Raw genomic sequence first — 14310 nt, forward strand, 5'->3', positions numbered from 1 at the left:
TATTATGAAATACCATTCAGCCTTAAAAAGGAAGATAATCGGGGCGCCTGGGTGGCTCAGTGGATTAAGTGTCTGCCTTCAGCTCAGGTCATGATCTCAGGGTCCTGGGATTGAGTCCCGCATCAGGCTCCCTGCTCGGCGGGGAGCCTGCTTCTCCCTCTGCTTGCTGCTCCCCCTGCTTGTGCTCTCTCTCTCTCTCTGACAAAATAAATAAATACAATCTTTAAAAAAAAAAAAGGAGGATAATCTTGCCATACACAAGGCATGGATGGAGCTGGAGGACATTAAGCTAAGTGCAACAAGCCAGCCACAGAAGGATGAATACGACATGACACCACTTCTAGGAAATAGCCAAAATAGTCAAACTCTTAGAAGCAGAGAGTAGAAAGGTGGTTACCAGGGACTCCGGGGAGGGGAAACAGGGCCACCAGCTAGATACAGGGTGTAGGTACATCACTTCGCTTTCCTGGGCCTTAATTTCCTCACCCTTCTAAGGGAATGCTGGACAAGGTAACTTGGAAGGATGTTACAAATTGTGAGGCTGTGCTTTCACGATCCTATTTCATTCCTGAGAACTTTTATTTCAGTGTCTGGAAACAGAGACGTTCAAAAGGAAAAAGAGGCTCCTGTCCTCCGTGTGACAGGTAACTAGGCCAGCCTTGACTCCTGACTTGCCCCGGAACTCTGGGACACATTTTTCGACCTGTCTCTGCCTTGGTTTTTCCATCTGTCAAATGGACACCTGGTCCCCTGGAATGTAACAGGAAACAGAACCATGGCAACAAGAATAGCAACAAATGCAGCGTGCTCATAATGCCACCTAGTCCAAAACAGCTGAGCTTTCTGTCACCTCCACTGGGAGGCCCTCCCCTCCCCCCCAGACCAGGCCAGGCGCCCTGACAGAGGAGCTCAAGCATCCTGCCGTGCCCCGTCTGCCACTCCTCATGTGCAGCTACACGTGCGAGTCCCCCACCTGAGGCACAGACCGTAAGCCGCACAGAGGTGGAGACTTGCCCCTTTCCTTCGACCTCTTTAGACCCAACACCCAGCATGATTGCTCGGCCCTCAGTGAGTGTTTGTTGAATGAATAAAGACGGAATGTATGCTTTAGGCATTTCAAGATTTCCCATGACGTTTTCATCGATAGCACAAACCCCACTGAAGAAGCAGGTGACCTGCTATTTCCGAAAGGCCACTGCTCTGCAGCTTTTAGGAAGCAGGTTCTGGGCTCTGTTGTTCAGGCAAGTTTCTTGTCCACTCTGAGTTTCGGTTTCCTGATCCAGTAAAGGGATGGGATAGATTAGACACCCTGCCTGGTGATCTAAACCTGCCTGTTTATTAAAATGTCGATTTCTAGGGGCGCCTGGGTGGCTCAGTCGTTAAGCGTCTGCCTTCGGCTCAGGTCATGGTCCCAGGGTCCTGGGATCAAGCCCCGCATCGGGCTCCCTGCTCCGCGGGAAGCCTGCTTCTCCCTCTCCCGCTCCCCCTGCTTGTGTTCCCTCTCTCGCTGTGTCTCTCTCTGTCAAATAAATAAATAAAATCTTAAAAAAAAAATGTCGATTTCTAGGCCAAGGTCGGTCCAAGGAGACTACAGCGTCAGGAGAGGAGTCTTCCTTTTCATAGGCCCGGTGATTCTGACCTTCACTAGCACAAGGCCACTTCGTAGAGACCCCCTCCAGCAACTTGAGGCTGGGGTTGCAGGTTCCTGTGTCTCCCCTGAAGCCTTTTCTCTCCCCAGCTCCTGGCCTTGGAGAAGAGAGGAAGGAAAAAGGGGTGGCTTTTCTGGATACCACAGGTGAGTCCCCGCCTCCTCTAGGGCTCTGTGGGCGGCCCCAGCTGCCAAAGGAGCTCCCCCACTTCTCCAGCTCCCCACTCTCAGTCCCCACAACCCGGTGTAGCATCTCCCCAGTCTTCGGATTGTGTGATCCACAGAACTCTCTGAGCATTAAGTAAGCGTTGACAAAGACCATGTTAGTAAAAATATAAAGAGGAACATTAACCACTATTTCTACCTTGTCAACTGCTGTGCTGGATGCTCAGGGAATCGCTAGGAGATGGGGGGGGGGCGGATTTTAACGTAGCAGGGTCTCTCCACTCAGCTGGGAGAGGGACCAACTGGTTGGTTGATTTTGGTGGGGATGTCTGGGCCACATCGCAGACGGATTCAGCCTGAATCTGTGAGAATGGAGCCCAAGCATCAGAATTGCAGAATTTGAAAAAAACTTTTTCCTAGGGATGCCAGTGCCCAGTGAGGGCATTGTCTGTTAGATAATGTAGTCATTTCCACATGCAGTGCTGTGGAGAACTCGTGCCATTTCCTTGGGCTTCCCATTGTACGTGAGCATTTCCCACCCATCCCTACTGTCTCCAAATGCAGAGATAAATTATTCACAGAGTAAGTGTTCCTGTCCTTCACGTGGACTTCTCTTATCTAACTTTTCATGATGTATGCCATCGGCTGTCACCTCCTGAGAGGGGGCACTGCCTTTTATCTTTGAATCTCTTGTGCCCAGCTGTGGGTATGAGTTCAGTAAACGTCCAAAGAGGAAGCAAGTCTGCCTGAAAGTCAGAAACAGGGAACTTCCGTTGTGCGAAAAGCCTGCCAGTGACATTATCTGCGAATCTCTTCCAGAGCTGCCTGCAAGGTCGGTCGATCTGTCCGCCCTGAACCTGACAGAGCTGGTGAACGGAATGCTGAATAGAGCTTTAAAAGGTACCTTTTTTTTTTTTTAATTTAAATTCAACTAGCCAACTTATAGTAGATCATTAGTTTCAGGTGTAATGTTCAATAAATTATCAGTTGTGTATAACACCCAGTGCTCATCATATCACGTGCCCTCCTTAATGCCCATCACCCAGTTACTCCATCCCCCCCTCACCTCCCCTCCAGCAACCCTCAGTTTGTAAAAAGCACAATCCAGGCCCACTTCTGCTTTGTACCTGCTTCACTTCTGCAACTTGGGCAAGACAGGGCACGCCTCTGCGCCCCAGCTTCTCCATGTTCAGATGGAGAATGCGGTGTCCTGCCTGACACCTGATGAGACTGAAAATATCCAAAAGAAGTTAGAGGCTCATCAGCATCTGGAGAGCAAGCTGCATCCCAGACATGACCTATGTGCAGGCATTTCTGATCACAAGTACACTGTGGGAGAATTGTCAGGGCTTAGGGACAGATCAGGAAATAGAGTCAAGTTACATGTTCGTATGCAGTTTTTGGCTTGCTTTTATGTGATTTTATGTATTATTTCCAATGTGTGTTATTTTATTATTTATTTTTGTTATTTACTTTTATCATCTGTTCATTGTATTTTTAATTTCTATTATCTGTTTACTAATTGATGGTATTATGATTGTCGGGAGGCATTTGTCTGACGGCTTCTTTTATTTTAATATCCTTGGCAGATACCAAGTTCTTCTCCTTGCTGAGCATCACTTCCTACAGCTCCTTTGCCTTCCACAAGTTTTCTGTGACCATTTACAATAGTAAGTGCTGCCGGGCTCTTCTTGTTGGTGATGATGATGAGGGATGGGCCGGCAGGGCCAGGCTCAGTGTCACGACCGCCCTGTGGGTCGTGTCTCTTCACAGTTTCCAACCTGAAGACTGTGGACGCCACCAGATTTCCCACCCGGTACTGCTACTGCCTGAACAACAGGACCAATGACTTATCAGGTAGGTGGAGCTACCTGCCAGGCTTGCGGCCTTCCTGATTTTGCTTGTCCCCTTTCGGATAAGTTTGACTCGATTTTTTTTCTCCTTAGAGTGAAATAAGAAAAGACACTGGTATCTATTATGCTTAGCTGTGTATACATTCACTGTCACAGAAACTTCTTTCCTTGGTTTATATCCTAGAGAAATAGTTACATCTGAACAAAGGGGCAAGAACAAAATGTTCATGCAGCGTTATTTTAACAGAAAACTCTGAGAACTAGGTAAATACCCATCATTAGGAAAATGGTTAAATAGTCTACACTTTGGGAAACAGCCATAGGCCATGCATAAATGAATGGATGTGGCCAGATTTGGCCCATGTCTGGAAACATTTCCATGCCATTTTTAATGAGAAAAGCAGAGTTACAAAATAATGTGTAGAATACACTGTCATTGGTGAAGTGATACATCTCTGGACACGTGTAGGTGTTTACCTCTGAAAGAAGATCATGATGCGTGCTTTGCAGTACACGAAGGTATCCCTGGATCTTTCTTTCAATGCTAGGATACTCTTGTATTACTCTTATAGTTAAAAATTAAAATTGTTTGATGTTCCTTCTATTTAGAAAATCCTGAAAAGTAAAACTGAAAGTTAATATCTCACCGCTAATCCACCCATTCAGTGGTTCTTAATTGATCACATACCATTAGCCAGACTCTCTTCTAGGTGTGGGGGTACCACACTGGGCAAAGTGGATACACGCACTCTGCTCTCTTGGGCGAGATTCTATAGGAAGGGACAGAGAGTCAAAAAATGCATGGTATGTTGGCTACTAACATGACCATGAGAAGAATAAAGCAGTGGGAAGGGTGAAGAGGGAAGTGTGGCAGGCATAGCTGCTGTATACAGTGGTGGTCAGGGAAGTCTTCTCTAGTGAGGCAGGAAGTGGAGAGACAGCCCTGTGGTACCCAGGGACAGAGTGTTCCAGACAAAAGCCCAGGCAGCAGGGTAGGGATTAGAGAGGCCAACATGGCTGGAGCAGGCAAGACAGGGCAGATGGTCATGGGAAATGAGCTCAGAGCTGGGGGGGGGGGGCAAAGCAGGGAGGGTGTTGAGGATCAAGTAGAAGTTTATAGTCCACAGCAAGGATTTTGATTTTCACATTGAATGAGAAGGAAGCCAAGGTGATTGTCCACACAGAGTAATATGATCTAACTTACATTTTAAGAGGATCTCTTTGGCTTTTCATAAAAAAAAAAAAAAATAGATTGTAAGAGAAGTAAGGCATGAAAGTGGAAAAACCTCCTGGTCTTTTTCTCACTTGACCCAACCTTAAAAATATTTTCCAGGATATTACAAACTGCAAACATTTGTAGTGACTACATAACCTGTAAAAGTCAGCATTTTCTTAGCCATATACTGTTAACTTTTGGGTGGATTCTAGGTTTTTCTTAACCTAAAAAAAATCCTGTATTGGACATCTTGGTGCATAAAGCTTTTTCCCCTTTTCCAGATTACTCTCAAAGGATAGATTCCTTGAAGTGGAATTTCTGGAACAAATATTGTGAACGTTTTAAAGAGAGTAGTTAGTAATGTTTAATGAGTACTGTGTGCCAGGCCCTGCAGCAAGTGCCTCACAGCCATTATCTTGTTTAACTGGCCCTTCAAATCTTATCAACAAATTACACGTGGGAGGACAAATGTCGTCCATAACCACAGCTTCCTCAGCCTCTCATTAGCCCCTGCTGGGGGCCCAGTGTAGTGTAGGCACTGAGTCCCTGCCCTGATTGTAAAAAGTGGAGTCACATCTGCAGGGAAAGAGTTTCTAATTCCCCTCGGTGAACCAAAGCTTATTTCTGCACACTTGAAACAATTATTTGAAAAGAATTGATCCATAGATCATTACCACTGATAAAATAGCATGCTGCTTCTCCGGTAAGCCACAGCAATTTTTTATGAGGTTTTACAATGGACACATCACAATGTGCTGGTGTCCACTCCCCTCAGATCATTGCCCTGAGAGGCTATATGCAGGCTAGCATCTTGCCATTGCTCAGTCCCTGGGGGAAGATGTCTTTGTGGGTACTCTTCAGACCTGGATCATTTTCACTTGAATATTCTCAACTCTGACTTAAAGCCCCCCCTTGTGAGGGTGTATTTGCATATTTTTTCTTTTTCTGAATGAAAATAGCTTAATTTTTCTTGATCTTAAAAAATAACGTATTACAATGTCAAAATGCCATACAACAGGGACAGTATAATAAAAAAATCAGAAATACCTGAAATCCCAACATCCATAGGTAATCACATCACCCAAGGCAGTTTAAGCCACCTCTCTAATCTACCCACGTAAGCCATCTGTCAACTAGTTATCTAACCGACCTACACCATCCATCTGCCCATCTATCTACCCACCCTACTCTGTATTCTCTATATTATTGGAATACAAACCAGGCTATTATGACAAAGGACCCCAAAATAAGGTGCCTAGCAGAGGGTAGAAGGTAATAGCTTCCGTGTGTGACCATCTTGGTAAACAGACCAGGGCTGCTCTATTTGATGCTTTAGGGAGCCCAGGCTCCTTCTAGGTTGTTGTTCTGCCTCCCATAATGCATTGCCCTTGTTCTCATAATCCAGGATGATTTGCCACCTCATCCGCATTCCAGCCACGTGGAAGAGGAGAAAGGAACTGATGATACTCCCACTCACTATGTAAACACAGTCTGGAAACCTTCCACATGGCTTCTTCTCATACTTTATCACCCAGAATTTAGTCATACGGCTGCACCCAACTGCAAACAGGCTCAAAAATGTAGTTTTATGTTAAACCACCATATGCCCAACTAAAATTTCATGTTCTCTTACTAAAGGACGGTGGGAGAAGAGATATTGAGAGACAGCCAGCCCTATCTACCACCTTTTCCATACAGCCTTACAATCCGCCTTTAAACTAATCAGTACATCTTAAAAGCCATTCTATTCCAGTGAATATCAATATGTCTCATCCTTCATATGAATTCATAGTATTCATTGAAAGAATGTACCATAATGTATTTAATTTGTCTCTTCTTGATGGAACCTTAGTTTGTCCCCAGCATTGTTATAATTATAAACAATGCTATGATGAATACCTGTGTACTTAGAGTACTTGGAGTACTTGCCTAATTATGCTGTAGGATACAGTCCTTGAAATGGAATTGTCTGACAGGGAAACAATTTTGTGGTGATTCAAATTGCTAAAATTTCCTCTAAGACATCTTGCGTAAGTTTACACTTCTACCAATAATGTTTGAGAGCACATGTTTTTCCACACCCTTGCGAACACCAAATACTACGACACATTCTTAAATCATTATCAACTGGATAGGCAAAAAGGCTTTTCCCCCTATTTTCTATGTATATATAAAAGTAGTCAGAAATCACTCATCTATAGGTATTGCTATTAAATTAGATTCAAATTTTCATCAAAACAAAGAATGTCTCTGAGGTAATGAGAGCTGGTTCTCTTCCAAGCCTCACAGAGAGATTGTAAAAGCCATTCTGAAGGGAGAGTTCACACAGTGTGTTGAGTAAGACGTTGCTTGAGCAGCCGCGGGAACATTGGGAAGAGTGGGAGCTTTGGCGCAATGTAGACCTCAGTTCAAATTCAAGCTCCGCCACATCCTCTGGGACCTTGGGAAAGTTCCATCATCTCTCAGAAACTTGGGCACAACCTGGACTCCATCTTTGTGTCCTGCCTCCAGAGCCACGCTGTTGGCTTCTGTGCAGTGTTAGTAGCAGATTACAGTTTACTGGTCTGCTTACGAGTCTCTCTCTCTCCCACTAATCTCAGCTTCTCCTGGGCAGAGGTGGTGTCTCACACAAACCTTCAGTACCGAGCAGGTGTCTGGTGCCCTGCAAACACTCAGTGAATGTTTATTAGATAAATGAATTAAAGAACAAAAAAGACATTTGAGAAGCAGGAAAAAAATAGATGGAAGAAATAAGGAAATACTACCCTTCCTCAGTTTCCACAGTGTGACCAAGGACAGACTGGTCTAAATAGACATGGAAAGGAAGACACCCAAGTTGACGTTACTTCTGCATGGCCAGGTGTCCACATCGGCACTGGTGTCCTACCACACCTCTCCTCCTGGAGACTGACCACGTGTCCACGCAGTATGATAAAATCGCACCATGGCTCTGGTTCACATAGAGTAGTGTCTACCTCCTGTTGGCCTCACATGCTGAACATTCCATTTGTTGTCCCATGACATTTTCCTGCCTCTCTGGGCTCTGCATTTTCAGTCCTCTGTGTTCTATATTTTCAAATCAGCTTGCCCCCCACCTAAGCTCATAATCTCATTGAGTAAAAGAAGTGTTCTTACAAAGCACAAAAGGAAATTATCCAGATGACACCAGAAGCTTCTTCTTACTGTTTGGGGCTCCTAGAATTCATATCCTTGTTCTGTAAGCCAAAAACCTGTTGGATCCTGGAAAACCATGAATGAACAGCAGAGGAGGCAGCAGCTCTTTGCCTGGAGGTACATTGGGAGCTTTCATTGGTTGATGGCGCCCACCATGTCAGGCAATGGCCCTTATTCAAACTCTGTTCAGAGAGAAAGTTCACAAAGATCTGACAGCCTGAAATGTGAAATTCTCCCAATCTCCTCCCATTAGCCTTCCTAACAAGGGAGACAAGAGCAGGGGTTCCTGGTTCTGTTTTGTGTAGGGTTCTAGTCTCTTTATAACCCACCACTAAGGTTGACATCACATTTTGAAAATCCAAAACTATGTAAATGCAGGTTGCATAACTGTGAGGCTGCTTCCTGTCAGATGGACTTGGTATTCTAAAGCAATTAGAGGAGATAACAGGGGACAACAAATGAGAAAAACCATTATTCAGTAATGTGGCTTTTCACAACCATCTGGAGTTGGCACAGAGGGATTTGGAGGGAGAGGGCAATGGCAGGAGGAAGGAGACTATGATGGTGGATCCAGAAGTTTTCTCCCTGCCTGGAAATAAGACATCTTTATAATTAGTAATAGTTCCCTGTATGATCATTAACATTCCTCAACACACTGAATGAAATTAAACGTATGAAATCTACTCTGAAAAGTCCAAATACACAATACGTTTTTCCCTCAAGTTTCTGGATCAGAAATTTAAATCTCCTCAATTCTTCTTGCAGATTTCACAGCCCTACTGGTGGACGTCATTGGAAATTCTACCAGCTACCTCACAGAGATTTTTAAGTCAACTTCCATCCTCTCAGGTGTGTTCATCTTGAAAATGCGTGGGAAATTGGAGATTTGGCAAATTTGCAAAATGTAATCAAAATCAAAATATTTGCAAAATGTAATCAAAATATAATCAAAGTGAACTTGCATCCACCATGGGTATATAATCAAAGTTAGTGGACCCCCCCTCACCCCAAGCCTTGCCACAGGCAGTCTGCCAGGAACCTCTGTGTAAGTTTTTTTTTAGACAATCCGTGTTGTCCAGTTTCAACCGCTAGTATTTGAAGGCACCATCTTCCAATCAGAGCTATTCCTGGTATCTAAAAAGTTGGAGGAAGAATCCAAGGCTCAGAATTAGGGGAAACTAGGCAGAATCAAGAAAACAGCTTCTTCTAGATAGCTCTACTCCCATTTTAAAGATGAGAAACTGAGATTTGGAGAGGTTGCCTATTTTGCTCATGGTCAGTTCAGAATTTACTATCAGATCTATATGCAGCCCAAGCCCATGTCGGACACACTGTTGAGAAAGATCTGCCTCATTCACAGGGTGGCTTCATATAACTCCAAGCAAGTTGCATCCCCCCAGTGACCCGCTTTGCAAAGCACAGATCTAGTCAATTGCCCACACATGGCCTCATCAGAAGGCCAGTGCGTTGTACCATGGAGCAACTACTGTATTAGAAACAGGGAAGGGCGAAAGAGAAATAGTAGTAGATACCATCAGCTGCCAGGGACTCTTCCAGGGGCTGTCCATGTAATCCCCCATTGGATCCTCACTATAACCTTGTGGAGTAATTACATATTTATCCCCATGTTACAGGTAAGGAAACCATGGCACAGAGAGGTCAAGTAACTTGCCCAAGGTTATTCTGCAGAAATGGCATTCTAACCCAGGTGATCTGATTCTAAAGTCCATGCTTTTGCTCACTATGCTAATATATATAATGACAGGACCACATTCATAGTGATAATTATTATTATTATGACTATTTACTGAGTTCTTCTATCTTCCAGGCACCATACACATTATCTCATTGGGTCATCATAACCATCTTTTGAAGGACGTGCAAGCAAATGTCCACATTGCTCTTGGCAGCGTGTTTTTTTTTAATTTTTTTTGTGGGGGAGGGGGAAAGCATGGTGCAAGCAGAAGGGGAGAGACAGAAGGAGAGGGAGAGAGAGAATCTCAACTATGCTCCATGCTCAACATAGAGCTGGATGTGGAGCTCGATCTCATGACCCTGAGATCATGACGTGAGCCAAAACCAAGAGTCGGAGGCTTAACCCCGCTTTGGGCAGCATCTTAAGGGACAAGTACACTTAGAAATTCATTCATTTTCAGACTTTTGCAGGTCTAACAGGGCATCTATACCATACGTGATAAAACATAACCAGCAGCATCCAGGGCAGCATACCGTAATCAAACACACTCACATTCATTTAGCAACATGGCCCTTTACACTAAACAAAACAGATAAAGACAGTCAATAGCCTCATATCTCTCAAGTCAGGTTTGCCACCAAATAAGTTTTGGTACCAAAGTCACACAAAACCTTCCATCTTACAGTGATTTCAGGATTTGGAAATCTCAAATGAGGGACTGTGGAATTCGAATGTTCGCCATTTTAAAGATGGGTAAACTGAGTCCTAGAGACATCAAGCAGTTCACTCATAGCCACATAGCTGGTAAATGGCAGAGCTGATGTTGTAATACTGGCAGCTGACCCCAGAGGCTGTGCCCTTCGCCATTACATTATACTGTATCCCTCGCCACCCGCCCCCCAAAAAACCCCCAGAAAATCAGGGCTGCCTTAAAAGGAAGGAGTTGGCCTTATTTTCCTGTAACATCCTGAGCTAGGGATTTCTAGCTTGATTTTCATTTCAACCAAAGACCTACAGCTTCACATGCATTGCTCAGTTTTGTGTACTGGTTTGTCTTACAGTGAGTCAAACGAATGAATCCGACTGCATCTTCATCTGTGTGATGACAGGAAAGTCAGGTGAATCGTCAGCCATTCTTTGACAAGCTCTCTGAGCTGAGAATTAAACAGAACCCTCTAGCAGGTGAGCCCAAGATTCGAGCCCGTTTGTGTGGTTTTTGCAGGAAGGAATCTTTCTGACTTCTGGGAGATGGCGGAGAAATCTCCTGTCATCAACTACACATTCACCAGCAGCATGTCTGGTGTTCTGGGTGAGTGTAAACTCCTCACACTCCTACTATAGTCTCCAACCCAGGCTCCCAGCTAGCAAACTGAAGACCGAATGCTGCCCTCAGGTGTTTTATTTAGCTACCCTGTGTTAAAATCAAAGGATTTCACCATTAGAGAAAATTAATCTCTGGATTCTCTTACAAGCAAAGATCTGGTAACTCAACTGGCGTTGAGTAGGCACTGTCGCCATCCCTCCCACTAGGAGAGACACCCCCCTCCTCTTTTCCATAGCCCTCTCTGCTCCCTATCTCCTGGCACTTTTTTCTCATATTAACTACCTGGCTTTTGTAGGTAATTGAATTAGTGACCCTGTTGTAGACATTGTCACCCTATAATACCCAGCCCCTACCCAACCATCCTTTACCCCTCCGCACACACTCCTACCCATCTGCTTGCCTTTTCCCTGGCACGAGTGGCATTTTTAGAACCACCTTTGAGCCCACTTTCGCCCCTACACTTAACTGTCAGTTTTAGCTGAATTAAGTTTCTAGAATCTTGCTGGTCCTCCAAGATTATCTGCTGCTGCTGTGATTAACTTTAGTTCCAGTCCTTGTCATCTATTTTTGACCCGAGATAGCCTCTAAACTAGTCTTCCTTGACCCAGTTTCATATGTCTTTAAAATATCAATCCATTGCTGTAGGAGCAATAGTCTTAAAATACAATTGGGTTTTGTCTCCTCACTACAGGAGCAGAGGGTCCAAAGCCTTTAGCCTGGAGTATACATTGCTCTGTCAGCATGCCCAACCTCATCTGCTCTCTTCCCTTGAATCTTCTGCTCAAATGACATTGAAGCTCCTGCCTCTTCTTGCAGATGGCATCTCTCTGTATGCCCGTGCCACTTTGCTCGCCTAGAACTTCTTCCCTACTTTTCCATATTTCAGAGCCCCAGTTTGTCTGTCACTCACCAGCTCAGCGGCTGCCTCCTCTTTCCTAAAAATCCCCCAATCAAAATATGTCTTCTGCCTTCTACCACTCTATAACACGACACTCGTCCATCATTTGGACTCGGTGTTACTCCAGGTTGGAACACACGTGACTTGCCATGTATCTCCTCACTGAATGGTCTTTGAAGGCAGACACCGAAACTCCTTCAGCCCCACAATCTGCTTCCCCCGTTGTCTGCATGGTACCATGTGCATAGTAGGTTCTTCATCAGTGTTTCTTGGAGTAAGATGAAATTTACAATAAAGCTCCAGTTCCACTTCAGTGGGCTGCCTTGATTTGCGTTTATTGCAGTTATGTTTGTTTATCTTAGTTATGCTGAGGAAGGAACCTCAACTTGCGTCGAATGAGGCTTCTTGATAAGGAGATGAAATGGTCATTTGGTGGGTTCCCTTCACCTACTTGATTCTAAGGACAGATCCAAGGATTGAGTCAGTTTCAATTCTTTAGAGAGTCCTCCCATGACCTTCTCAGACCAGTCTCAACTGTAGCTCCCATTTGTGCTCCTTTATGAAGTACAAATGCTTGGGAAGAAAGAACATGTTTACAAGTGGACACATATTTGTAAGGTTGATGTGTTTGATAGCCAGTCACCTGGCTGAGTGATGGTTTGATTGGGAGGCACTTAGCCCTATGTCCAATTGATCTGGAAACAAGCACCAGGCCTGTGGTGCGTGTGGGTATTACTGATCCCAGAAGTGAAGCAGGAGAGAAGAGATGAGCCTGCAAGACCACCACTTACTGTTGTACAGGATGTGCCCTGCACAGTGACCTGCCAAAGGGGCAAGGGGGAGCTGGAGTCCACCAGTCTGCAGGCCGGCCTTAGTTAACCCAGAAGAAGGGACCCATGGGCTCCTGGGAGCCTGTCATCCTAACATGCAGCGCCCAGCACTAAAGGCTGCCCAAAGGGAGTTAGAAACTCAAATGAACACTCGAGCCCCTTCCTCTCTGTCTTCATGGAGCATCCAAGGGCACTGGCTAGATCTCCCTCCAAACTGAGCCTTCCTGCTCTCTCAGTGGGAACCCGTCTTTCAAGCAGCTTCTGCCCAGCAGCTTCTGATGCCCCCAAATTCTGCCTCTGGTCTCTAGCCACACACACAGGACACATGGAGCAAACCCTGTCCCCCTTCTACGAAAAAGTGCCATCAAAGGGCTGAGGGCTGTGAGGTGGGCGAAGGACTCGGACGGATTCGGTTTCTGTCAGGAAACATGTCGAATGTCTGATACTTTGCGGTCTGACAGCTTTGCATTCTGTTCACAGTGCTTCTCTGCACAGTATTTCTGGAAATTGATATTTGAGCTTCCTTTGCCATTCCAAAAGAAACGCTCCTCTTTGGTGACATATGGTATTGTTCCAAGTAAGATTTGAATCTCTGCGTTCAGTACGTTTGCTGTCCAACAATCTTTCAGTGGCTTGACAGTTTTGTGCTCAAAGTGTCAAGCATATAAAAGCTGCCGTTGACCGTCTCTCTGAATGTACAGCTCCCAGGGGCACGGCCGTGACTTCAAAGCTTACACCCACGAGCCAGCAGACACTACAGAGGACAAGCCGCCTGCACGGAGCTCAGAGCACCGGGGCACCTGCTCCTAGAACCTCTCCCTGGACAGAGGCAACATCCCCTGCAGATGGACAACAGGCCGTGAGCACAGACAGGCTTCTGGAGCTCCGCGCCAGGGCCACGGCCATGGCCACGCAGGGCAGTGCCCCCCGCACCCTCCCAGCTTTGGGTAGGAAGCTTTCTCGCCCTTCCCCTCCTGTCCTGTTCCCCCTAGGCTCACATAAATACGTGAAATCCTTCCTTCATCCCTTCTCCACTGACCCCTTTCTTCTTCAGCGCCCCTGAAATAAGAGATTGACATGAGCCAGGGTGAGTTCGTTACAGACAAAGGCAGTGAGCATCATTGGCATAAGGTCCTGCCAACGTTTATTTGTACGACTTTTTTATTTTGAAATAGTTTAAGACTCACAAGACATGGCATGAAATAGTACAGAAACCTCCCTGATTCCCTTCGCCCAGCACCGCCCAATAAGATTGTCTTACATAAGTGAAGTGTACTGTACCATGATGTATTTTTATTTCAGCAAAGCATTTAGCAATGTCTCTCCTGAAATGAACACTATGTGGCGGAATGAGGTCAACATTTTATGGCAGGGTTAGGTGAATTTGTAGTTGGCTGGGTAATGATGCCAAGAGTATGTTAATGACTTGAAGCCAGCATGGAAAACCGCCACACGTGGTGGGTCAGCCAGCAAGTTCCTCCCTCCCCACCATCTTCGTGGACACCA

General features: G+C 45.3%; 1 protein-coding gene across 1 annotated transcript in view; it reads left to right on the top strand.

Annotated features, from left to right (window-relative positions):
* Positions 1–14310, top strand: part of HHLA1 (HHLA1 neighbor of OC90) — a 33286-nt gene that overhangs the window by 3460 nt on the left and 15516 nt on the right. The window contains exons 3-10 of the mRNA XM_088022878.1: positions 1739–1795; positions 2633–2713; positions 3403–3483; positions 3587–3670; positions 8822–8905; positions 10814–10870; positions 10975–11067; positions 13506–13751. Coding sequence (XP_087879004.1) covers positions 1739–1795; positions 2633–2713; positions 3403–3483; positions 3587–3670; positions 8822–8905; positions 10814–10870; positions 10975–11067; positions 13506–13751 — 783 coding nt within the window. The remainder of the gene's footprint in view (positions 1–1738; positions 1796–2632; positions 2714–3402; positions 3484–3586; positions 3671–8821; positions 8906–10813; positions 10871–10974; positions 11068–13505; positions 13752–14310) is intronic.

Source organism: Eumetopias jubatus, unplaced genomic scaffold, assembly GCF_037043125.1.
Source record: "Eumetopias jubatus isolate StellerSeaLion01/CBP00866 unplaced genomic scaffold, mEumJub1_p1.0 scaffold_4, whole genome shotgun sequence".
NCBI classification, from domain to species: Eukaryota; Metazoa; Chordata; class Mammalia; order Carnivora; family Otariidae; genus Eumetopias; species Eumetopias jubatus.